This window comes from Cetorhinus maximus, chromosome 1, assembly GCF_964194155.1.
Source record: "Cetorhinus maximus chromosome 1, sCetMax3.hap1.1, whole genome shotgun sequence".
NCBI lineage: Eukaryota > Metazoa > Chordata > Chondrichthyes > Lamniformes > Cetorhinidae > Cetorhinus > Cetorhinus maximus.
In genome coordinates, this window is record NC_135879.1 from 58,267,538 (window position 1) to 58,294,743 (window position 27,206).

A 27,206-nucleotide genomic window follows, 5' to 3' on the forward strand; every position below is an offset into this window, starting at 1 on the left:
CGTTGGCGACACTGGTTCTTGCTCATCTGCGGATAAGACATGTGAGTTCTGTACACCCTGGGTCTTGCAAGCTGCCTACGCACGATGCCTCTGTAAGCCTCATCCCCTGCTTCTGGTGGAGGCCCTGCTGGCCCTTAGTCTTGAGGGTCTTGCTCCTCTCTTTGGTGATACAGGCGCCTCTGTCACAATCTCCTCCTTCTTCTCTCCTGCCTATAAGCGATAATGCAGGCAGTGATAAATCCAGCCTCCATATTCTCCGTAGTATCATTGAGAAAGAGACAAGTGTTAGCATTAGCCTCCAAGTGTTCTCTTTCAGGCAATGACTCGACAGTGAATATGGGTTCAAGGACTTTGTTCCGATGTCAAGAGTACTCGCCTCTGAAATGATGGCCAGTGTGGCATGCGTATCAAGGTCCCCTCCCAACAACTTGACTGACTGCTACGACATTGCTTTGGCCAGGCACTTGGATATGCTGCTTTCAGCCCAGGCACTGGGAGCCTCATTCACTGCACTCTAATACTACACTCTTGGGAATAAACATGAGAGTAAATGTTCACTAAGGAAATGAGATTATTTGAGGGGGGCCTGAGGCTTCTCTTCAGTGAACCATCTGGCGCCAACTTTCTAACAGGCTTCTGGAGTTTGTCCATTCGCCCAATTGCTATGGAATTCGTTATTACTCTGGGGAACATGCTGCGAAGAAGGGGTTAAAACAAGATGATCAATTAGTGCCATTTTGCAGGATTAGTCTTGCATGAATGGGCATCATTATTTCACTTTTCTGTTTCTTAGCGCCTACTGCACCTGGTATTCCCAGGCAGTCTCCCATCCCAGTACTAACCAGGCCTCAGTCTGCTTAGCTTCGGATTTCAGACTAGATCGGGCATTTTCAGGCTACTATGGCTGCAGGCTCCCTGCACTGTCACTGAAAGGTTTCCAATATGTTGTGTCTCTCTCCTCATTTGGAAATGTACAATTCAGTTGCGTGCCAATGTATTCAGCAACAGCACCCCCCCACCCCCCAGTACATGCACCTGCCCTCCTATCTGCCCTCAGAGCCCTCACTCAGGACACTGCACCATCACTGCAGGCTGGAAGATGGTGGTGCAGAACTCTCACTGCCAGACCAGCTTGGGCCCTTGTGTGAGTTTGGAAACCTCTCCAATCATCCCAGGGGAGCTTCATGTTCAGGTCTACCTCCCTCACAGACCTCCCCATCCATCCCCTGTATTCCTCGATCCAGTTGTGCTTCTTCTGCATGTCCATTTGTTAGCTCCTGAACATTTTGAAGTAGATGTGCCTATGGCCCGTGTTGACCTCACCCATCCCCCTCTGGAGGCCATTTACACTGTTCAACATATAACCCCCACTCCTCCTCCCCCCAGTCATGTGTCTGAGCGTAACCTTTCCTACTCGTAGCCCCTAGTACACTTGTACCCCAGCCCTGCAGCCCCTTCTCCTGTCTGAGGCCACTTTCCCCCATTCCTCAGTGCAGGCCTAGCCCTACAGCCCCTCTCCATATCTCAGGCCAGTTGCTCCCCTCCCCCAAAGCAGCACTAACCCTGCAGCCCATTAAAAGCCACCCTCACCTTACTGGTCTGGTAGTAGAGACTTGCCTGTGACACCCCCCTGAAAGGGATGTGGTGCTGCCTGCGAAGCCTGGCACCGATTCCTGCGAGTGCTGCATGATGCAAGGCACGCAAACTGTGATGAATGAAGTGCAGGTCGCCAGCTGCACGTTGCTTATATCCTGTTGTGAAAAACTAATTGCATGCTGACCTGGCCTGATGATCCAGTGTGGGGGGATGATTCCAGCAAGCAGGGCTTATAATGAGGTGCAAATGACGTTCCCGACATGCCGTGGTGGGAAATGTGGCCCACCATTGATGGGTAGAGCGGATGATTGCAAACTGGTTTCACAACGCCATAAAACCGATTTTTGGCCTTCTCGCTATATTTTCCGCTCCCACCTGCCATGACGGCCACTGCGAACGGGGCAGAAAATCTCAGCAAATGTTACTGACAACTCAAGTTATTGACATCTTACATCTTACTTTCCCAATATTTTGGGATATTTTGCAACTACAAATGTAAATTGTTATTGTTGTACATGTAAGCAGAACCATGGATTAAAAAGAGAACACTTATCACTGTATTTCAATTTAGTGAAACTTATCACATGCTGCCAAGTGATATCCTTTATCTTTTAAGTTGGATAAATAAACTATTTGATAGATCACAGATCAGACTATAGCCAACAGACAAACTTACTGGGCATTACATAGATAAAGAAACAATACTCAGTGTAAACAGTTTACTTACAGTGATTATAAGCTACTATTCACATTGAAATGCCAAGATAATTACTATGCTTCTTCACTTCTTACATATGTTATCAAGAGGCCTATGATAACCCCAATGCTGTTTTCTGTCAATATAGTCCTAACTTCTTTGAAGGCAAACTAGAACAAAACTGCTTCCCATTTCTCACAACTACGTTAATGTGGTCAGCTATTCACAGAACTCAAAAGGCGTTTATTCATCTGAATAATGCTGTCCAAAACTGAAACTTCAAAAGGATCTACAAGATACTGTTTAAATTCAAAACAAAAACAGAATTACCTGGAAAAACTCAGCAAGTCTGGCAGCATCGGTGGAGAAGAAAAGAGTCGACGTTTAGAGTCCTCACGACCCTTCAACAGAACTGTTTAAATTCACTGGCTTCATAATCTTGACCTGTGAACAAAGTGTCTTGTCCCATGTGAATGCTATAGGAAAATACCAATTAACATCTATTAATGGATACATTGAACACAATGGACCAGACATTCAGGTATTCCCACTTACAAATGTATATCTGATATAGATATCAGGCAGACGATAACCTGACAATCAAGTATGACACTTTATAAGTGAAAATTAAAGGCTTATTTTAATCCTGTCCATCAGTGTGAATGGGGCAGGCTCGCCTCCCCATTCCTGGTGTGGTCCCCTTTGTTGCCATTTCAGATGACGAATTGTGGCAATGTTAGAGACACTCGCAACAGGCAGGTCAGGGCTCATTAATCTTTAAAAGTTGGGGTCCTATGATGCAATTTAGGGCAGTATTTCTATTCTAACTCAAGCTCAGAGTGTATAAACAGAAAATTTTCGGATTGCACAAAAGTATAGAGGGCTAAATAATATGCTCTGAAAATGGGAGCGAAACAAGCACCCGCTGACGTATTATCAGGTGCAATGATGTCAGGTCGCATTCCTGTTGTCATCACACTAGTCTGGTCTAATATGGTTAGCAGGCGGATCTGGAAATTGGGGGCCTGACTGTGCTATGCAAATTAAAGGTAATATGCTAGTTGTGCTAATTAAAAAGGCAATCGACTGCCATAATGCGCTCAGAATGGAATAAAGCGCTTTCAGAGTGGGATTCACGCCGGCTGTATTTCCCTTTTTTTTATCAGGCAGATGGGTTTAAAGGGTCAGGCTGAGGGCAGAATTAAATCTTGGCTGTTTAGTATTCTGTGACTGCTGGAAGTGCTTTGTAGAAGAAGTAAATGGATAATCCATAAAATTTCTGATCTACAAATCTGAGACCTCCTGCAAAGAGGTACATTTCTGCATTGACCATGACCTTATGCTGCTAAAGAGGCCAGACACGGAGATAGTTGTCTCTGTGAAAGACACATCCTCCAGTGAGGAGGATAGGAGTATGAGGCTGAGGATGAGATGATGGAACACTCTGACATAGATGTTTGTATGTACTGGACTTGATCGCATGGTTGATCATGACACAAGGGATGCCTTGAAAAGACACAGGTTCCAATAGATTTGAGGACCCAGCCTCACAGATGTGAGCACGTTCTCTGTCGTGCGTCATTTCATAAGGAATGTGAGACTCAGGTCTCTGTCCAGTCAACACACTTACCTTGTACATGTAAGTCACATCTATGCACCTTGGCTTGGCTTAAACTCTTTAGTGGAATGTCAATGATGCTAAGGAATTCCAACAGCAATAACATATTGAGAGAAGCTCTGCACGAGGGACAATGAGGTCAGGGTTTATTTACACAATGTGGATGAGAAATGTAATAAACAATCATAATAAAAGCACCCAGGTGACCCACTTGGTGAGTACTGTGGCATTTTCTTAACATGTTTCTGGGAGCTCCAGTGCAGTGGTCCCCCATCTCTTGCAGCAGCACTAGAGAGAGGTGCCTGATATGATACAGCCCTTGCCCTGGATGACTCTGGCGGTTGTCCTCTGTGCAGCTGATGCCTTGAGTGTTCCGCCTGGTTGGAAGATTCCTGCTGATTGGCAGGAAAAGCTTCTGTCACTGCGGCACTGGGTGAGGACTGTGTCAATGGTGAATGGGTGGAGGAGAGGCCCCATCAGAAGTGCCCTGACGGGTGCCCCTACATGTGGACAGCCGCTGCTCACCCTCTGCCACTAGGGTCGTTTAGGCCTCCCTGCCTTCCTGTGAGATTCCAGGAGCTGGTGCAGTGCCCTGGCTCCCAGTCCTCCTGTTGCCCTGGCTCTGGGCCCCTGAGCTTAGAGCCAGCACGATGGTGTGGATGTTGGAGCACAAACTAACAATTGCGTCAGCAACACCTTCGGTTTGCCCCTCCAGGACAGTCACCAGTCTGTCCATGGAGGAAGCTTGTCGCTCCTAAGAGTGGCTGACCTGGATGGACACTTCCACAGTCTGGGCCAGAGCACGCAACCCCTCTGGTATATCCGCCAAATCTCCACACACCTCGCGCTGGATCTCCAGCATCTGTTGTCTTACAGACAACTCCAGAGGCTCATGCGGTCTCCTCTACGTTGGAGAGACCAAACGCAGACTGGGTGACCACTTTGCGGAACACCTTTGGTCTGTCCGCAAGCATGACCCAGACCTCCCTGTTGCTTGCCATTTCAACACACCACCCTGCTCTCATGCCCACATGTCCATCCTTGGCCTGCTGCAATGTTCCAGTGAAGCTCAACGCAAACTGGAGGAACAGCACACCTCATCTTTTGATTAGGCACTTTACAGCCTTCCGGACTTAATATTGAGTTCAACAACTTCAGATCATAACCTCTCTCCTCCATCCCCACCCCCTCTCCGATCCCCCCTTTTCCCAATAATTTATAATTAAAAAAAAATATATTTTTCTTTTCCCACCTATTTTAAAATTTATTTCGATCTATTGTTTTATCTCCACCTTTCAGCCCATTTCGATCCCTTCCCCCTACCCCACCCCCACTAGGGCCATCTACCACTTGCTTGCCCTGCTTTCTACCCTTAATATCCCCATTAGCACATTCCTTAGATAGTATCACCACCGTCAACACCCCTTTGCCCTTTTGTCTATGACATCTTTGGCAATCTCTTCTTTGCCTCCACCTATCACTGGCCCTCTATCCAGCTCTACCTGTCCCACCCCCCCTACCAGCTTATATTTCACCTCATTCCTCTATTTCCTTAGTTCTGATGAAGATTCATACGGACTCGAAACGTCAACTGTGTTCCTCTCCGCAGATGCTGTTGGACCTGCTGAGTTTTTCCAGCTATTTTTGTTTTTGTTCCAGAGGCTCATCATCTGACTCAGGATCAGTCTCTGGGTCACCTCTGGCATTCCTCTGACTGCCCCGTGCCAGGTGTCCCTTTAAATTGTTGACCGTGAGCTCCTTCTGGGTCACAGCCAACAAGCTCCCATGCCAGAGATCCCGCCCTCTAGCTCTGATTGGGCTGAATCCCTCTGTCTGTGGCCCTTAACCAACCCTGCACTTACAATTGGCCCAATTGACACATTATTCGGCGTCTTTGGGCGGCAGGCTTAGAAATCGGAATGCTGGCTGCTTCCAGATATGGGGCCTGCCTGCCGCGCCAGCACTTATTATTCAGCCAGAGTTTGGTAAACAGCAAAGGGAACTGTAAAAGACCTGAAGAAAACAAAAGTAGGATGGCAGAATGAGCAGACAGCTGGAAGGTGTAATTTAATATGGTGACAGATGAGATAATGCATTTTATGAGGAAATACAAGGAATAGGAAGATAAGTTCATTGGGAAGATGCTGAAGGTGAATGCAAGGAGACACCTAGGAATTCAAATACATAATTCTCTGCAAGTGCAAATGCAGGTAGATAAATCATTAGGAAAAGGCCAACAACATATTTTGTTTTTATACATATAGACATAGAGTACAAGAGTAAAGAATTAATGATACATTTATACAAAGTATTGGTTAGGCTACTTTTGGGGAAAAAAAACTTGCATTTTTTCAGTGCCTTTCACATCCCCAAGATTTTAAAATAGAATTACACAGAATCTATATTACAGAAACAGGCCATTCAGCCTAGTTGGAATGTCACACAGGTAGCAGGAGACCATTCAGCCCCTGAAGACTTTCACATAGGAACAGGAGTAGGCCATTCAACTCCTTAAGCAATTGGATGATCCTCCTATGAACCTCCTCGTGATGCACTTAATTTACCCATATCAATATACCCTTCTATTCCTTTCTCCCTTATGTGCTTATTTAGCTTCCCCTTAAATGCATTTAAGTATTTCACAGCCAATGAATTACTTTGAATCATATGTCGTTAAACAGGTAAATGCAGCAGCCAATTTGTGCACATACCTACAGTCATATGCTGACCAGTTAATCTGTTTTGTTGGTGCAGTTTGTAAAATAAAGTATTGGTCATTGCACCAGGACCACTACTCTTCAAAAAGTTGCATCTGATCTTTTACATCTACCTGAATGGACAGTGTCTTGGTTTAATTTTTCATCTTAAGGACAGCAATTTTGTTCCTTTGGGGGGAGATGGTAATGTGGTGGAAATGTCACTGAACTAGTAACCCAGCTCTGGGGACACGGGTTCAAGTGGTGGAATTTGAATTTAATTCAATCTGGAATTATAAAGCTAGTTGCAGTGGTAGTGCCAAGGCAACTATCATCAATCTTGTAAAAAAATCTTATCTGACTCACTAATGTCCTTTAGGGAAGGAAATCTGCCATCCTTACCTGGTCTAGCCTACATATGACGTCAGACCCACAGTAATGTGGTAGATTCTTGAAATGGCCTAACAAGCCACTCTGGTGTAGGGCAATTAGGGATGCGCAACAAGTGCTGCCTTGCCAGCAACATCCACATCCCATGAAAAGAATAAAGAAATTATGCAGCACTGTCCTGAAGTATCATTCTATTTTATGTGCTCAAATCCTGGAGTAGAAATTCAACCCACAACCTTTTTATTCAGAGGTTAAATGGCTTGAGTAATGTATGCAATGCTGAGTACCCATAGCAAAGACGATAAACACAGAAGACCAGGAATGGGAAAGTATTGATATCAGGAAAATTTCACAGTGGCTATTTCCACTGGAGCAGGGAAAATGAAAAGTAAATTTAATATATTAAATTTAGAATTAAATTTTAGGTTAAAATTGCAGAAGGTTTTAATAGAGCAAATAGGAAAAACCTGTTTCCTCTAGTGCAGGGGTCATTATTCTAAACATAGGAGTAAGGAGAAAGGTTAGGAGAATTTTCTTTATGCTGTGAGTTGTTAAGAGCATGGGATCCTTTCTATAGGATCTGGTTGTAGCCAGAGATCCTTGCATCTTTAAAAGAGAAAAAAAATGGATAAATATTTGAACAAGTGGAAGATACAGGGCAATGTGGATAAAGCAGGGCAATGAAATTAATTTTAAATTGCTGTAGTAAATAGCCAGCACTGGCATAATGACTTGAATAGGCTGTGAACTCCTATGGTTCATATGTCATAATGTCAGTTTGGTACTTCTGGTAGTACTCTAGCTAGATTGTGGGTTCAAGCCTTGTTCTAGGATTTGAGACTATAATTTAGGTTCAAACTTCACTGTAGTACTGTCAGAGATGCCATCTGTCAGATACGATACAAATCAAGGTTCCCCTTAGCTGCTCAGACATAAAAGAGCCTAAAGCATGATTCGACAAATATCTCTCATAACCAACAACACCAACACAGATTATTGGGTTATTCATTCACTTAATGCTTGCGAAACCTTGCTGTGCACAAATTGGCTGCCATGTTTCTCCACATATAAGAAATGACTGTACTTCAGAAATAATCCATTGCTTATAGAATGTTTTGGAATGCCCTGAGAATGTGAAAAGCAATAATATATGAGTTCTTCTTCCTGCATCAATATCTTCTTTCTGTATCAGTGGAACTAAAGCTACACTACCACCTTTCTGCTGCATGTTTTATGTCACTGCTGGATTTACATACCACTTGGATGTTCTTAGACTTGAAGGCCTTCATCTTAATATAGGCTTGGAAATTTTGAACAGATGCACAGAAGCATATGTGAAGTACATTCCAGAGGTCCCAAGATAATGAAGCTGTCAACATTGTCAAATTTTCTTTTTGGTTCTCTGCTGATACTACATGGATATTAGGCAGGTAATATAGCCTATAGCTGATTAATTTCCTAGGCAATGCAGTGTGGACTTCAAAAATAACTCCAAACAATTCTGATTGACTAAACCTCACAAATGTTCCATCAGAAGTCATAAAGATGCTAGTGGCACAGAAAACAAATGCAATTGACACCCTTATTGTAATCGGCAGATCACAGATCATATACTCCAGGCAATTCTTTATAATTGGTTACAGATCACATAAAGTTTACTTGTATTAAACCTAAATCTTCACAAATAGTGGTCACCTGGCTAATCAATAAACGTAATGCAGTCACAGCAGGTCCATGGTCACATAAAATTCCCATCCTTGTTTTCAAATTCTTTCATGGTCACACCCCTCCCTATCTCTGGAATCTCTTCCAGACTCCCAACCCTTCTTAACTACTCTCATTCTGGCCTCTTGAGCATCTTTGATTTTAATTGTTCCATCAATGGTGGCTGTGCATTCAGTTGCCTGGGCCCTAGACTCTGGAATTCTCTTCCTAAACTTCTCCACCTCTCTTGCCCTGTTTAAGATTCTCCTTAAAACTTACCTAATGGACCAAGCATTTGATCATCTGCCCTAATATCAGCTTATGTGGCTTGGTGTCAAACTTTATACTATAATGCTCCTATGAAGTGGCTTAGTGCAGCTATTACAGTAAAAGCACTTTATAAAATAAAAGTTATTGTAATTGCTGTTATAATTATGATTATAAAGGTGTTGCAAATTGCCTGGGGACTTTTTCTCTTACCCTGTTAAAATTTAAATTACTAACTTGGGGATGACTGTGGGAAGCTAATAGATCATCAAGTTTTTACAATTATTCGGATTATAAGATTGCTATGTTTTGTAACTATGGGCTGCATTTTGAGGGCCCCGCTTCCCCCGGAAGTAAAGTCAGCCAGAAGCCGACTCGCTATGTGTCAGCCTGCCCTGCAGCCTTATGGCAAGCTAAACCGGTAGAGAATTGAACTTCCACCCCTCATTCCAGAGGAAGACCCGCCCTCAGGAGCTGCCAGCCAACGCGGCAACATCATCAGTCCCAGCAGCGTGAGAGAAGAGCAGCGGGCACTGACGGGGCTGCAGGAAGAAGGCCCAAAGAAGATCATGGTTGCCCCAGGTTTTAGGGTGCAGTGGGATCCCAGGGAGACGGGTGGGGAACCAGGTTCTGTTGAGCAGGTGGTGTGGAGGGGGGGTGTGACATCTTGGGGGCATTGTCCCTGATGTGGTCAAGGCGCCCCCTAAATGTTCATGGAGGCCTTTAAAAATGGCCTGCCCACTCCCACCCAACTGCCTATGCTGTGTTATGGTGTGGGCAGAGTATTATTGAGGTCAATAGGCTTGTTAACAAACCTAAATTATCCTTAATTTTTAATTTACATATGGCAGATGGGCAGCCAATTTCAGTGCCCGCTCACTTAGCATATTATAGGGGTGAGTGAGAAAGTGGTGGGCTAGCTACTCGACCTATTTTACGTGCCCCCGCAGCCCCTATGCCAAAAACATGCCTGATGGGGCATGTGAAATTCAGCCCTTTGTCTTTAGGTTTAAGGTAAAATGAAGGGGGTCATATGACACGTTCTGAAGTCTGCCTTTTAGTAAGCCTGGATGGTTTGATTGTTAGAGATCAAAGGAAGGCTTTGACTGTTTGACTAGGAAGAAGGTGCAAGGTATTTATGCTTGGAGTCAATGGCTAACAGTGGAGACTGTCTGTTTAGTTCCAAGATGAAAGAAAGTTGGATTCTCAAGGATGTCTGGAAGCACTGAGAGGTGTTCGCACAGCTGCACTTTAAATATGGCACCCGGCATGAGGAAGCAGCGAGGTGGTGGCGTGGCGGGCAATTGAGAGCCCACCCGCCATGCAAACTTCGTGTTTCCCTGGAATGCATTATTAATGAGGCGGGATTGGGACAAAACAGCATGAAAAGCCACCATTGTGGTTGGCGAGTAAAACTTCTTTTTTCTGTATTCATGCAGGACAAGCTAGCACACAAGTAGGGAGGTTGCAGACTGGTGGAGGAATGCCTGAAATCAAGGTCCTCACAGACTTTGAAAATCGAGGCATTCAGCTGGCTGGTGAAGATCTGGACCATTACTCTGCTAGCGGTGAGATCGGCGGTGCTGTATCAAGTGAGGATCCAGCCATGCAACATCCGTCAACCATGCTGTGAGTGATATGTCCTGTTTCACAGGCCACTGACATGTACTAATTATCTCTCCTTGCTTTTGCAGGCACATCTGGGAAACAGCCAAGGGACTCCATGACCCAGGGCCTCCAGTCAAGCCCAGAAGACATCTCAGAAGAAGAATCTGAAGGCACCCTCATTAAAGAACCATCACAGCACTCACCCGCACCCTCCACCAGCGCAAAGACACACACTTCGCTGGTACCTAGCTTTAGAATAGCCTCGGAATCACAATCTGGTGAGCACATTGAATTTTCTGACCCACAGCAGGCGGCAGCAGGGGCTTTCCAAGTCTCCGGCCCTTGGAGGATTGCTGGAGGCCAAAAATCTGCTGAGTCTGAGTAAGATGGCGAGCCTCTGGACTCAATTCCGGGAGCTGCAAAGGCAAGCTCGGGAACATCAGGAAGGGATGTCCACTGCACTCCTCAGATTGCAAGGCATGATGGATGACTCTGTCCGCCTTCAGGCTGAAGTGATAGCGCCAGCATGACAACACACTGAGGTCAGCACTGGTAGGCTGGCAGCTGCCATGGAGATCTTGGTCCAGGACATCAGTCCTGCACTGCTGTGCAGGTTGAACTCCATTGCTGACACCATAGTTGGCCTCCAACAGTGTGTACATGAGAAGTGTGCGGGGCAGCTCGATCTCACTCCAGCTACCCCTTCTCCTCACGGCGTCAGCCAGGGGTCCTCAGACACCTATAGGGAGGAGGATCAACAGGTGCACACTCCGGGGCCACCCACCCAGGTCACTCTGGGAGTGTCCGGCCAATCTGAATCCCCTCTTCCTGTGACCGCAGCAGCTCCACAAGCCCAGGAGGGTGCCACTGCCACACAGCAGGACCCCAAAAGCAGACCGGGGCCCTCCAGGTCTTGGTCCTCCAGAGGATGCCCAACAAGGTCACAGACAAGGCATAGCAGTCAGCAGGCTGCCTCCGCCTCTGCTGAGAATGTTGGAGGAAGCACCAAGATGTAGTGGCAGGGTGAGGAAAGTTGAGAAGTTGTAGTGCATAGCCTGGGCATATCTGTTAATCACTTGTACATAATGTTCACTATTTTAAATGAACTCCCAGGAATGTCTCCTTGCCTATGGCTTCTTGTTATCGTGAGCAGTGTTTGTGTCAGTCAGATGTGAAACCTTGGTTCCTGCCTAAGATAAAAAGGCAGGTGTCTCAGTCCAGGGTCTCTTCCCTGTGCTCTGTGCAGCCTTCAGACCAAAGTGATGGTCCGGCTCACACTCCCTGGACACATTACTGATGCCTGCACCTCGAAGGTACTTGTCATTGCTGCCAGAATGTTGTGGGCAGGCACCACAGAGTTCCATCATTTTCTCTCTGTGCTCTCAGCACTCTTGAGGTGGGTCTGGCCCCATCTCATCAGCATCTGTGACCAGTGATGCTGTGCTCTTGAAGGGGTCAGGTGTTGAAGGCTGACAAAGGAGCAGGTGCATTTAAAGTTTCACAGCTGCATCTCCATATATGACCCTGATCACAGAGCACAAACGAGCTGCCCTTGGCCAGATAGGAGTCAGCCATTCACAGAGACTATGTGAAGATCTATGGAGTGTCCTCACTACATGTCGTCATCATCCTCCTGGAATCGAGCGACTATTAGGACCTCCGCTGCATCTCCATGACAGCAGCCTTATCGCAGAGGCTATTTGTGCTGCCGTCAGCCAGACTAGAATCACGAGTTCACAATTGCAATGTGAGGATCTATGGTGTCTCCTCCCTGCATGTCGTCATCATTCTCCACAAATGTAGCAGCGATGAGGGCCTTCTGAGCCTTCGAGGACCTCCTCACCATCATCCCCGTCGACGTGCTCCTCATCGAAGGAGATGTCGAGCTCCTCCATCTCCTCCTCTGCTAGCTCCTCTCCCCGTTGTAGGGCCAGGTTGTAAAGGATGCAGTTGGCGACGACGATGCGTGACACCCTCTGTGGACTATGTGGCAGGGCTCCACAAGACCGGTCCAGGCACCAGAAACTCATTTTCAGTATCCCGATGGTTTCTCCACCAAGGTGCGAGTTGCAACATGAGCCTCGTTATACCTTCACTCTACTGCAGTCTGAGGCCATCGCACGGGTGTCATCAGCCATGTCCTCTGTGGGTAGCCCTTGTCCTCAAGGAGCCATCTCTGTAGCCTCTGTGGACCCTGGAAGACCTCAGGAATCTGAGACCAACTGAGAATGTTGGAGTCGTGAACACTCCCTGGGAACCATGTGCAGATTTGCAGGATGCATTTGTAGTGGTCGCACACCAGCTGAACATTCAGCGAATGGAAGTCCTTGTGGTTGACATAGTTGGCTACTTGTTGTGACGGTGATCTGGGCGCCATGTGAGTGAAGTCGATAGCACCCTGTACCTATGGGAAATCTGAGGTCTGGGCAAATCCCAGCGCTTTTGTATCCTGGTTTTCGTGGTCCTAGGCGAAATGCACAAAGTTGTGTGCCTTCACAAAGGCGGTATCCGTGACCTCATGGATGAATTTGTTGGTGGAGGCTTGCGATATCCCACAGAAGTCACCCATGGAACCCTGAAAGGAGCCACTGGCGTAAAAACTGAATGTCACGTCATTTTCAGGGCCACGGGCAGTGCATGCCCTCCATGTCCCCATGCCACCAAATCCTGCAACAGCTGGCAGATGTGACCAACTAGTTCCCTAGACATGCGGAGTCTTTGGCGACACTGGTTCTCAGTCATCTGCAGGAATGAAAGGTGACGTCTATAGACCCTGGGTCTAGCTAGGTGCCGAATGGCAACAGTTCGCTGTGGCTCTTCAGTGGTATGTGTGGCAGCCCCAGCCTCCCCTTCATCCTGAGGGTGCTGCTCCTCCCTCTGCCCAGCCGGACGCCTCCATCACTCTCTTCATCTTTGTCTCCGCTCTCTGTACACCACGAGACATACAGCTAGGTCACCAGGCTCCATGCTCCTGATGTGCTCCTCCTGCAGGTTTAAAGAGAGAGAGAGACACATGGGTTAGCTTGGGTGTTTTAAGAACCTCTCTTGGTTAAATCTGAAGGCTCCTTAACACATCTCAGAACATGCTGGCCACCACTTAGTTGGCCAGAGTTTAGTGCGCTGCATGGCTGCCCAAAACCCCACCCACCTCCGCCGCACTCCACCTGACCAATTGGCGGCAACTTCACCCACTGGAATGCAGGCATTCTCCTAAACCACACTGCAAGGCTGCAGTGTTGCTTGAACCATGAGGGACACTGGTCCAAACCTGAATGATGACATTGCAAGGGGCTCCACCAGTGACTGCTCCATGGCCAGCATTAGCAAAGAGATTGTACAACGTGCCCAGTTGTCCAACTGTTCTGCAGTCCACTAAAATGCTCATTAGCTTGCAGTTTGTGCCCGAGGGGTGAAAAATTCAGGAGCATTTGGTGATAATTTCACGTTTTTGCTTTGCTTGAGTGGGCCAATAAGCTAGAGGCCCGACTCCAAGTACATCAATGTGGCTGCGTCTGGACTGTTTCAGTTGCAGAGGAATGGTCACTTTATACAAGGTTTCCCTAATGTGTGGCTGCTTCCCTCCCCCCACCCCGCATGTGCTTGTGTACTACCATCACCCGGAGTGCAGCCCTTGTCCCCCTGAAGTCACCTCAACCGCAGTGCAGCCCTTGCCCCCCCGACAACACGCCACAACCACAGGGCAGCCCTTGCCCAGCACCGCACTGTCAGCCAGCTGGGAAAAAGCGACTTGCCTGTGTCCTCGCCTGAATGCATGGCGCCTCAACCTTGAAGTCTAACAAGCGACCCTCGTGACGCTGCACAACGTTACTGTGCACTCCCCTCTGAGTTCCCCTTGAAGTGCAGCCTGCCAAGTGCATGCCTTATATATGCTGTTGTGAAACGTGTCGACATGCTTGGATGATCCAGCATGGGGGGATGATTCCGGTGAGCTGGGCTTATAATGATATGCAGATGTATTACATTGAGGTTCCCAATGTCTGACTGCGGGAAACACGGCCCGCCATTGAAGGGCAGAGCGGACAATTGTAAACTGGTTTCACAAGGTTGGTCTTGTGAACACAATTTTTGGCCTTCTCGCCATATTGTCCGCTCACACCACCAAACATGCCCAATGCCAGTGGGCATGGAAAATTCCGCCCTTTGAATCTTCCTCGCAACTTGTTTTCCTGCCTATTTTTGTATTATCAGCAAATTTGGCTACAATATACTCAGTCCTTTCATCCAAATCATTAATATAGATTGTAAATAGTTTGGGCCACAGCACTGATCCCTTGGCACTCCACTAGTTACAGTTTGCCATCCTGAAAATGACTCATTTATCCCAGCTCTCTGTTTCCTGTCAGTTAGCCAGTCCTCTATCCATGCTAATATATCATCTCCAACATCATGAGCTCATCTTTTATGTAGCACCTCATCAAATGCCTTTTGGAAATCTAGATATACTACATCTACTGGTTTCCCTTTATTCACAATGGCTGTTACATCCTCAAAGAACTCTAATAAATTAGTCAAGCACAATTTCTTTTTCACAAAATTCGCAGAATTTTCCCGTTGGCGTGCGGGGGCCGTAAAGTAACGTGTGGTGACATTGGGCGAACGTCCTGATGTCGCCGTGCGCCATCGCGATATTTTGCTGGGCGGGCACGTGATGATGTCCGATGCACACCTGCCATTAATTAATAGGCCACTTAAGACCTTTGACCCATCAATCAATGCCAATTTTTCGGCACCCGTTCAATCTTCGGGTTGGCGCACAGGCGCAACGGGCAAGCAGATAGGACACATTTGTATTAACCTCATCTACGGGTGGGATTAAAGGGCTCACTGGGGTCACGAGTGTGCACAGTCAAGTATTCATTAATGAAAATTTTTGAAACTTGCCTGTGTGATCTGCAGTACTTCAAAATGCATACCAGCTGCTTTTTCTGGACTCTTAACCTTCAGGTCAGCACTCTGCAGTGAGTAATCTTTTCTGGGCCTGCAGGTTTCAGGAAGCCTTCCCTTGGCCTGGGAATGGGAGCTGAAGTCTTCACTGGAGGCACCTCTTCTGAGGAGGGAGGGCTAGAAGGGGGAGGAGGCCAGGGGTGCACATTATTTTTGTTTTTGTTGCACATCCAGCCTCCAGGGGAGCCACCTTTGGGACGACAGGTTCAGGCACAAGGGGTGCGGAGCCAAGAGGTAGTCCAAGGCGGAAGGAACCGCAGAAGATGCCACTATCCTGCTGCCAGGGTATACAGGCGACCAAGCAGCTACCTCAATATGTCTGAGCTGCAATGCTGAAGGATGCTCCATCTCCCAAGGGAAACAGTGAACTGTATCTGTCAGATGATAGGGCATGAGATCTCTGCTAACTGTGTGGGTGGACACTCCATGCCAATGGCTCTGAAGATCACAGCTGCACTCAACTTCTATGGCTCCTTCCAGGAGTCGGTGGATGATCTTTGCGGTGTCTCCCAATCAGCTGTTCACACTTGTGTTGAGCAGGTTACAAACGCTCTGTTCAGGCATGCATTGACCTTCATCCACTACCATTGGGACCAGGCAAGCCAGACACAGCGAGCCAGAGGCTTTGCGGCGATTGCTGGCTTCCCCCGCGTCCAGGGTGCAATAGGCTGCACACGTGTGGCCAACAATGTGGCATTACCATCGCTGAATCCCCCACAATCAACATCTTGGGGGTTATCATAGACCAGCAACTGAAACTCTTGTGGATCCTGCTTAAATTGTTATGTTAACACAGCTTCTCAGGAAAGCATTTTAGTAATTCTTTCTTTTTACCTCCTCTAAATGTGATGTAAAGAAAGGGCAGGCATCTGGCGATGCTAGACCTTGCAACACACATCTTCATTCACTCTACCTTTCCTTAGCACCAGCCTAAAAACATGCACCTCAGGGGAGTTAAGAAGTGAAGAGGACACTGTGGCGTACAAAGTACAAGTGAGCCGCATCAGTTAGTGGTGGAAAATGAAGAAGCTGCTGCTAGATAGGAAGCATTTCCTTTCCACTGAAGAGCCTGGGAATCAACCCTTTACAGGCTGTGCATTTAAAATCAAAATGTTGGCTAATCATCAATGCAGATACTTAGGACAATAGAGTTTGTAGTTGTTTAACAGTAGTGCATTACAGTGTGGAATATCTTAAGAACATTAGTGAAACAGATAGGTTTTTACAACAATCAACAATGGTCATCATTAGACTTTTAATTCCAGATTTTTATTGGATTCAATTTCAATTGAAAACTTCCACCACCTGCCATGGTGGGATTCAAACCCAGGTCACCAGAGACCCTGGGTCTCTGGATTACTAGTCCAGCGACAATACCACTACGCTATCACCTCCTTGTAGGAGATAAGCATCGCACAGGGTTTAATTGATATCATTGGGATTATTAGTGCTTCTACTATCCACCAGAAATGACAGAGGAAAATGGCTTAGTCCCAAAAATGGGCAAAAGGGGCTGATATAATCGATCCTCGCCCCTTGCCTCTGCCCGCCCGACTACGATCTGAAGTCCATGCAACAAGTAACGTCCAATCTACTATTCTTTTTGCATTGCTTTGCATTGTTTCTCTTTCTCTCCCTCTCTTGCTTTCACTTCTTTTTGGATGTACCTGGAGTTTGGGATGTGAAAGAATATGAAGAGAGGTAATTGCTTGAGTCAAACTAATGGCTAAATTAATGATTTTTTAACTCAATTGTTTAACTTTTATATGCTTATTTTGTTAATACTTTTGTTTTTAGGGGTCTATTACGAGTCCTCATGGAGACCTAGGAATATGGTAGAAATTTGAGAAATGTGTTTAGAAATGTGTCTACGTGGATCTTGACAAAATTATTTCATTTTTAATTAATTCCTGAGAAAATCAGTATAACTATGACATTTCGTTTGTGCTGAAGACACAATGGGGAGGAAATTAGCCCCTAGCCCACTTTACAGAATGGAGACAAAAAACACCAATTTCAAGGGGACATGTCTGGCTGAGACTGAGGCCCATAAGACTAAATAAAAGGGCTGAATTGGAGAGAGAGAAGACCACTAAAAGGACATTTGCCTCCATCCTCAAAGTTTGAGACTTTACTGCTGCTACCCTAGTGACTAGTACCAAGCTTCACCTGGGGCTCTTGAGAAGCAGAGGGAACAGGAGTGGATGGCAGGGAACTACTACTATTTCCATACGACAGGAAAAGCTTATAATGAGATGTCTAGTCAATGACTTCCTGGGAGGCCAGGTAGTGAAATGAAGTGCCTCCCACAACAGATCTTAATGGACAGGTTAATATGATGTGTTCCATGGTCTGGGCTCATGGCCACAATCCCACTGAGGGTCATTCCTCACTTTCCACTTATGGAGCAGGTGGCCATGCATTATGTGGATTCGGTTGAGTGCTGCCCACTGTCTTCAAGAGATATTGAAGCCAGGGACCTCTGCTGTTCAGTCAGTGATGAGATGTTGGTTCTTCATGCTGCATGTGTCCCAAGGTTCCATCTATCTAGATAGTGGGTCGTTACCAGCTGCATGAATATTAGCTGCTGTTTCCCAGGAAGGCCAGTGAGATTCTAAGCATTTCTTGGTAGGTTTTTTGAATACTTCGTGAATGGGAAAGTTGGTGTTGCTCATGGCTTTTTCCGTCTTACAGAGCACAATGATTTTGTGGTGACTGGCAAGTAGGGAAATGTGAGACAGCATCTGGAGCCACTAGTAGTGGACTTAAGCATCCCTGACACCATCCTCATGATGGTGTTGGCTGCGCATCTACGATCTTTGTGTGGTGGCCACAGGACCATGAGGCAGAACTGCATTCTGCAGCAGAATAGACTAGGCTCACTCTTGCAGTGCCAAGTGTTTTGGCTGTCCTTACCCCGTGACGTCTGTTGAGTTTTTGGATAAGGTTCAACCTGATTTTTACTTTTTGGCCAGCTGATGTGATAGATGATGTTCTGTCCAGGGTCACATCTTGGTATTTTGGGTAGGGGTCATGGGTAATTTGATTTCATCAGAAGGAAATGTGTTCTTTCCCGGCGGCATTATTATTTGGATGGAATGCCGTCATAACTGTCTTCTCTAGGTTGGAATGGAGGCTCCAAGTTTGAAAGTAGTGGTCCAATAAATCCAGGTCACTTGTGAGTGTCATACTTGTGTTCTCTAGTGGAATGCCTGCATCAGCTGTACTTATGACATAGACAAACACCTGGAATTTGATGTTGGAAAAGGCCTGTGCAAATACCCAGCCCTGTTGTAAATGATTTAGCAAACCCAAAGAGAATTACCTATAGATGCATGATGCATCCAGGTGTGATCCAGAGATGCAATTTATGATACTTTTGAGGTATGTTGTCTTCAAAGGTTGTGACATGATAAATAGGCTAGTATAGGTAGATAGATTATGGAGAAGTCAGGAACTGCTATGGAGGCTGCGTACTGCAGAACATTTTAAGTAGAATGTAATTAGTAATTTTTACTATTGAACCAAACCAAAATCACTTGCTCCATGATTTTAGGATCTCATTAACTGAAGAGGCAGTAGTCTCTGGTTCTGCAATCTGATTAGTTGAAGAGACTCTGCAATATATCATACAAATAAAAAATGTTTAATAATATTTAGATCATATATATTTTTTAAAAATCGACCTGCTGGCAATAATCAAATCAAAATGACAACAATTCATCTATGTTATAGAATGAAACCCCCCACCCCCATTATATGAGCAAAAACTGTTGCCTAAATATCTGACAGAGTAGGAGGTCATGTATTCAATCCAATTATTTAGTATCAGAAGCAGAATTTGGTCACTGTAAACTGCTGTTGTAAATATTTTGCACTAAAATGCGATATGACAAAGTAAGTTTTGCCATACTCAAAGAACGATAAATGGAAAAAGGGTTTTCTGTTTCTATGAATCTTAAAAATTCTGCTTTAAAATACTCAGCATGAGGAGTCTGAAAAATTATCAGATCAAAATCACTGCTAGAAAATGGACATATTGAAAACCAGCAAGGATAAACGCTACTCATCGTCATTTTGTTGTGCAACATTGCCTCCAAAGTGGAAATTGCAATACATATCACAATGTTTTCCGATTTCTCCAAACTAATATCACACAACCAAAGAAAATATGATTTACCTTTCTCCTCATAGGCCACGCCCATGTTAGCATTTGCTTCTACTACTTTCTGTCCCCCAGCTGGGATGATCATTTCAGCGGTGGTGAGGCACGATTGAAAGAAGTGATCTGAAAGCAGTTTGTCCCCTACTGTTTTAAAGTAACATGCCAGTGAAAGTTGATTATTATAGACTTCTTCAAATAGTCCTTAAGAAAGAAAAGAAAGGTTTTTTTTTGGAAATGTCTATGGCAAATATATCAGAAATATACATATTCATATAAACTATATTGCAATATCAGGACAATAGCACACAAGAATTGAGTCATTTCTATAAAGAAAATGACTAACATGTTTCAATGCTTAATTCTATTATCTTAGTAGGGTGCAGCACAAATAACATTAATTATTGGTTCACTAAAGTTCAACTTTTCAAATATAAATTCAATTTGCTCTGACTGATATAGTGGAATTGTAACCTTCAGTTTCTTGATTTTTTTTTTGTAAATGTCACCAGTTTTAAAGCTTTCTATACATCAAATAATTCAGTCCCATGTGTTTTTGTATTAACTACTGATTTTGGAAACTAACAAGGAAGGTATCTGTATGCTCATTAGGCAGCTCACTTTCTCCTCCACGTGCCCCAACACAAGTGCAACAAAGCCACTTGACACATTCTTAGATTTCTTCTAATTATAGCAGTTCATAGTTAACATGAAGTAACATCACTGTAACTATAGCTTTAATATTTTCTTTCTTAAGGAGATGTCTATACACATATTTAGACAGCTACTGCCACATATCTGATGCTATGCATATATAAACTGCAAGCTAAATACCTCATAAACATGAAATAAAAATATCTCCAAGAAGCTTTCAGATGCATGAACTCTTTTGATCTTCATTCATTTTATTAATGATACTGAATGAAAGCCATGTAAATGGGTAGGTAAAATGTCCATATTTCAAAAACATATTCAGTTATCCTGCATTATATCATATTTACGAGCTTTTTGGAGTGAAGCTTCTATGTGCAATTTCCAGAAATGTAGTAAATTGTTACCTGAACTCATTTTCATTCCCCTTCAGGCAAGCACCACTGCTGCTAATACCTATGACTACTTCATTTACCTGCTCTGCGAGCTGCCTCAGCCCTGACCAGGAAATACTGAAGATGATCCAGCTTATCGTGCTGTTTGTCCAGGGGCTCTTCCATCCATATGTCAGAACCAGGTCCTGCGGCCTCCCTTACAGCATTCCAATTCAGGATCAGATTGGTGAGTTCTGAAAAGGACTTGTGATAACCCTGCTGCAACATGTCTAAACATATGTTGTGTTTGTATGAATTCCTGTAACTGGGATAAGAAAAGAAGAAACATGTTCAAAGGTTTCTTCATTTCAAATGTAATTGCTTTGTTTTTCTAACCCTTATATCCTTTGAATGCACTAACCAGTTATACTTTTGCAATCATCACAGAAAATTCTAATTTGCTTTAGGTTGTTATTATATTCCAAAAGCTAGTTTGACACTGAAAGGGGTACATTGCAATACATATGTTGGAGATATATTAAAAGTTGCATGATGCTTGGAGACAACTCCTACCTGGAAGATATTTAATGTTTTGAAAATTATGCTACTCATTGTAAAAAGTCAGAAAAGTATGTAACTGGCCACAGTGTCCGCTATTAAGGAGCAGAAATATTCTGCAAAAATATAACAAACTACTACTAATGTGTTGCACTGTACCATTTAGGCACATAATGCATGTAGGAGCCAATACTGACAAACTATCTTTTCTATCATCATTAATAATAAAATATTTTGATCCTATTACAATGCATTGCATTTACTAAAGCTGCTCAATTTTATTGATTTGATTCCAAGATATCAATTGTCTTTTATCTATATTAAAATGAGAGTGTGGATCGCACACACACTCCATTGAAAATTTCTGTAGATATTTCCATGTTGAAATTCTTACACCTGTGATGTTTTCCTGTGCCACCTTTGGTGGTATTCTAACAGATATTACTGAAAAAGAGACAATTTTTCACCTTGCACACATCAGGACATTTTGTAAGAATACAAATCCAAGGGAGACAATAAATTTATATATATGAGAAGAGAGTGCTGATTGGTTGGTAAGTGGACTCTGATTAGTAGAGGCATTGGCATGAATAATGCATCAGTTGATGGTGACTAACAGTTAACTGCCAAACACTGTTTGAAATTTAAATCAGACAGCTTGACTCTGATTGGTCAAGGCATTGCCCTGAAGAATGAACCAGCAAATGGCTGTCACTTATTTTGTTTACTGAAACAGGCGCAATATGTGTATATGTTCTTTCTGTCTGCAAAGAACCGGGCCCTATATATTAATATATGTAGCTTCCAGTACACACAAATGCGCCACACTGCAAGCTCGACTGATAATCTTAAATTGGTTGTCAGCATAATTCTTAGTACACTGAGGATTATTTAGCAAATGTTGTCCAGTCGTGGAATCACATCTAATGTTGGACACTGTGTTTTGTGTCTGTACCTTGCCCGTTACAAACAGTGGAAGGGATATGCTGTTTGATACAATCTGCCAGTCTTTAGGACACACAGCCTACATACCTAGCATCGCACTGGCACTGAAATTCATTTACCACATCACTCATTTGTGTGTTAGGCAGAACACCTTTTTGGCTTGATGGCAGCATCCTGTTTGTGTTGCTACTGCATTGTAGCAGCTTGAAACAGCTAGCTTCACCTGTTGCTCAACTTTTTGAGATACCTTGCCCTTTTAGGGTAACCTGAGGTATACTGGGCAATTTTCAGGGACGAAAGTGATGGCCTTAGGCCCGTTTGTGAGTTTGCGTGATATACAGCGTGAAATGATCTGATCAGGGTACCGTTATCCCGCAGGATGCCTTTGTTGCGCCTTATTTCAACATGAGGCTTGTATGGTGAGCAAATGGCATGGGCCCTATTTACAAGGTTGCCGAAAAGGCCAATATTATAGCGCATGGAACCGTAAGAATCCCAACACATATATTGATCCCTGAAGGTAGGCTTGCAGTAGACCATGATAGAGAACCCCCTGGAAGATTTCTCAACTAGTATGCCAAGGAAAGGGAGTTCATTTGACTGCTCCATTTCAAAGGTGAATTTGAGTGCAGGATGGAGCCCATTAAGACGTGTAAGGAAATTATTACATGCAGCTGCAGATTTAAATATAGCTCGCTGAGGATTATTTAGCAAATGTTGTCTAATCATGGAATCACAAAGAATCATGTGCTAGGTGTATCACTGGCTATTATTGCCCATCCATAATTGCCCTTGAAAACAGAGGGCATTTAAGAGTCAACCACATTGCCGGAGTCACATGTAAGGACAGCAGATTTCCTTCTCTAAAGGAAGTTACAATTATAACAATGACTTCATTAGACTTTTAATTCCAGATTTTTTATTGAATTCAGATTTCACTATCTGCCATGGACAGGATTTGAACCTGGGTCCCCAGAGCATTATCCTGGATCTCTAGTCCAGTAACAATACCACTATGTCACCACCTCTCCATTTGCAAGAACTGGACCTAGAGGCGATTCCATGGCATCACCACCCATTTGGACATACATGGTATTGTTAAAACTGAACTCAACTATGCGAGTTGCCGAGTTCATAAGCTCAATGAATACTGATTCATGCAATGGTGGCGGCTCTAGATCACCATGATATAGTGTTGCAGTGCAAATATCTATGGTTTCCTTAAGTGGAACATTGGTGAATAGGTTAGCAATATCAAATGAACACATGGACACAGCATTGCTATCGATACGCAAGTCCTGGTTGGGGGATTTGTTACAACCAGTTCTGAGCAAGTTTTCCACATAAACAGTGAAGGATTCCTTCACATTTGTGAAGGTCATACAGATCTCACCTGAAAAGTGCCCAGTCTACCTCAGATTATCCTGGAAGGGCAAGGTTTCTCAAAAATTTGAGCAACAGGTAAAGCTAGCTGTTTCATGCTACTACTATGCAGTAGCAACACGAGTGGTATTCGCTACTAATGGGATGCTGCCATCAAGCCAAAAAGATGTTCTGCCTATCACACAAATGAGTAGTGTGATATATGAGTTTCAGTGCCAGTGTGATGCTAGGTATGTAGGCCATATGTTCCAAAGACTGGCAGATCATATCAAACAGCATTTTCCTTTCGCTGCTTGCAACGGGAAAGGTACAGACTGTACCCAACCAGCCCGTGCTTGTAAAACTCAAAAGTGTCCAACATTAGATGTGGTTCCGCGATTGGACAACATTTGCTAAATAATCCTCAGTGTTCTTAGAATTACGCTGACAAACAATTTAAAATTGTCAGTCAGGTTTGCAGTGCGATGCATTTGCGTGTACTGGCAGCTACATATATTAATACAGAGGGGCCAGTTCTTTGCAGGCAGAAAGAACATGTACACACATTGCACCTGTTCCAGCTAAACAAAATAAGTGACAGCCATTTTCTTATTCATTCTTCAGGGCAATGCCTTGACCAATTAGAGTCAAGCTGTCTGGTTTAAGTTTCAAACAATGTTGAAATTTGTTTAAATTTCAAACAATGCCTGGCAGTTAATTGTCATTCACCATCATGGTGTGTTCTCCATTGCAATGCCTCTACTAATCAGAGTCCATTTGTCAACCAATCAGCACTCTCTTCTCATACAATATAAATGTGTTGTCTCCCTTGGATTTGTATTCTTGCAAAATGTCCTGATGAACGCAAAATGAAAAGTTTCAACAAAAATGTCTCATTTTTCAGCAAAACTCAAGCTCTATACTGCCAAACAACGGCTTCTAACAGATATTTCAATAATGGTCCGGATTTTATAGTCAGTGGAAGCAAGGGTGCTCACCATTGACCTCGAAGAAAGCTGCGTGAGAAATCTAGTAATCTCTGTGGCAAGAATTTTAACTCTCTCAATGTACAACTGTTTGTCGTGTAATTTAATAGGGATTCGCAGCATTGAACTGCAGCAATTTCATTAAGCTGGCTAAGCAGCCAATCATATTAAAGAATTTGCACAGAAAGCCAAACAGGAAATGAAAAGCACTGGTAATCAAAGCAAATTTTTAAAATTTTACAGAGTGAAGTAAAGATTGGGACATACACAGGGGGTTAAAGGAGAAGCTGAAATATCTTGAACAAACATTTTATCAATATATTTAAAAATCTCATTTGAAAAACCTAATAGTTAATCATAATGGGATAATTTAACAACATTTCACAAATGAAAGATTATTTTTTGGGCCAGATTGCTTGTTCAGCAATAGTTGTTACTCAGAATGCTGTTAAAAAAAAGTTACACTTCATTGAAAGAGGCTCAACTTTTTACAGGGTTTCCAATGGAAATATGAGAGTAACATAAAAGGGGAAGTTCACACCCAGATCAACTGTTTTTGCTGATTTCTGGCTATGGTGGTGGTGGGGTGTGCGGTGTGCGGGTATGTGGGTAAGATTCCACATCACAGCCAGTGGTACAGCAGTAAATCAAAATAATTAAATAGTAAAGATTACATGTTCTACAACATGATTAAACTTAACCATTTGAATTGCCTTTGTGTTTGAATGCCCTTATTCATTTTTTTGCTTCACAACAATGTCATCTAATATTTTCTTATTCAGACTTATTATCATCTGGATACATGAGGATTGCAGGTGTAATTCTTTATCTATTTCATTATACTCTCATTAATAACAGCTTGTATTTATACAGAGCCTTTTATATAGTAGAAATGTTCAAAGATGTTCATGAGAGGGTTCACAAGAGAAAAAAAATATACCGAGCCATATAAAGAGATCTTAGGAAAGGTGACCAAAAGCATGGTCAAAGAGGTAGGTTTTAAGGATGACTTAAAGGGAAAAATAGGTAGAGAGGCAGCGCGGTATACTGAGGAAATTCCCAAGTTTAGGGCCTAAGAAATTAAGGCACAGCTGTCAATGGAGGAGCGAATAAAATCAGGGATGCACAAGGGGTCAGAATTATAGGAGTGCTGAGATCTTGAAGGGTTGTGAGCATGGAGGAAGCTACAGAGATAGGAATGGCCAAGAGCATGGAAGGATTTAAAAACAAGAATAAATAATTTTAAAATTTGAGATCAGAAGACAATGTAGGTCAGGGAGCACAGGGGGTGATAGGGGAACAGCATAGGGCAGGTAAGGATACAAGCAGAAGAGATTTGGATACATTCAAGTTTATGGGGCATTTAAGGTGGGAAGCCTGCCAGGAGAGTATTGGAATAGTCAAATCTTGGGGTACCAAGGCATGGATGAGGGTTTCAGCTACAAATGAGCTGAGGCAGGAGCAGGGATTTGGGATATTACAGAGGTGGAAATAGATGGTCTTACTGATGGAGAGGAAGTGGGAGTCAGGGGTACAGTGCAAGGTCAGAAGGATGCTGTGATTGCAAAGGGTGTGTTTCAGCCTCAGACAGTGACCTGTGGGGGCTGGAGGGAATGAAGGGAACAGAGGAACAGGAGTAAGCCAATCAGCCCCTCGACTGTTCTGTCATACATTTACATTATGATTAACCTGTACCTCAGCTACATCTATCCTTCTAGATTTTATAATCCTTAATACCCGTGCCTAACAAAAACCTATCCTCAACAGTGTTTGGGGGATATGGTCCCAGATTTTTGCCACTCAGTTTGTGAAAAACTGCATTTAGATATCAGTCCTCAATGGCCCAGCTTTAATATTAGGATTACACCCCCTTGTTCTACACAATCTAACCAAGGAAAATTGTTTCTTTCCATTTACACTACTGTATCCTTTTATCATCTTAAACACCTCAACTAATTCTCCCCATAATCTTCAATGTTCAAGGGAATACAAATCTAATCCACGCAACCTGTCCTCATAATTTAATCCTTTTAGTCCCACTATCATATTGATGAATCTGTGCTGCACACTCTCCAATACCAATACATCCTTTCTGAGGTCCAGAACTGAATGTAATACTCCAGATAGCGTTCAGCCAGAGATCTGTACAGCTGTAACATTAGTTCCATGCCTTTTTATTCCAGTACTCAAGATAAAGGCCAACATTCCATTATCCTTTTTAATCATTCTCTGTACCTGTCCACAAGCTTTTAGGGATTTTCATACTTGGGCCAAGTATTCCCTCTAAGCCAGGACAAATTGGCCCTTTTCAGATACGATGGGTAGAATTTTTCTCTCATCAGGTGGGCCTGTGCCCCACCCGAACGAGCATAAAATGATGCGTGATATTTCAGTCAGCGGGCGTGCGTGGAAATTGGCACCATGTCTGCCGACAATTAAGGCCCTTAATCAATTAATTGGGTAGAATTTTCGCTGCCTATCCAACCGTTCAGTTGGATGGTGGGCGCAAAGGCCAAGCAGCCTTCACATTTTTGGCAAAATCTCATCCATGGACAGGATGAGGTTTTGACCAGTGATTTAAAAAAAACGTTTTACACCCCTATTTAACATGTCCCTGCTCATGTGAC

At 43.9% G+C, this 27,206-nt stretch overlaps 1 protein-coding gene and 1 pseudogene across 3 annotated transcripts in view; both read right to left on the reverse strand.

Moving 5' to 3' along the window:
- ttc29 (tetratricopeptide repeat domain 29) overlaps positions 1–27,206 on the reverse strand; it is a 697,530-nt gene that overhangs the window by 490,083 nt on the left and 180,241 nt on the right. For all 3 annotated transcript variants that reach the window (XM_078547675.1, XM_078547757.1, XM_078547804.1), the window contains exons 4-5: positions 20,830–21,053; positions 19,722–19,907 (exon numbers count right to left, since the gene is read on the reverse strand). In XM_078547675.1, coding sequence (XP_078403801.1) covers positions 19,722–19,907; positions 20,830–21,053 — 410 coding nt within the window. The remainder of the gene's footprint in view (positions 1–19,721; positions 19,908–20,829; positions 21,054–27,206) is intronic.
- Positions 794–912, reverse strand: LOC144689013 (5S ribosomal RNA; annotated as a pseudogene).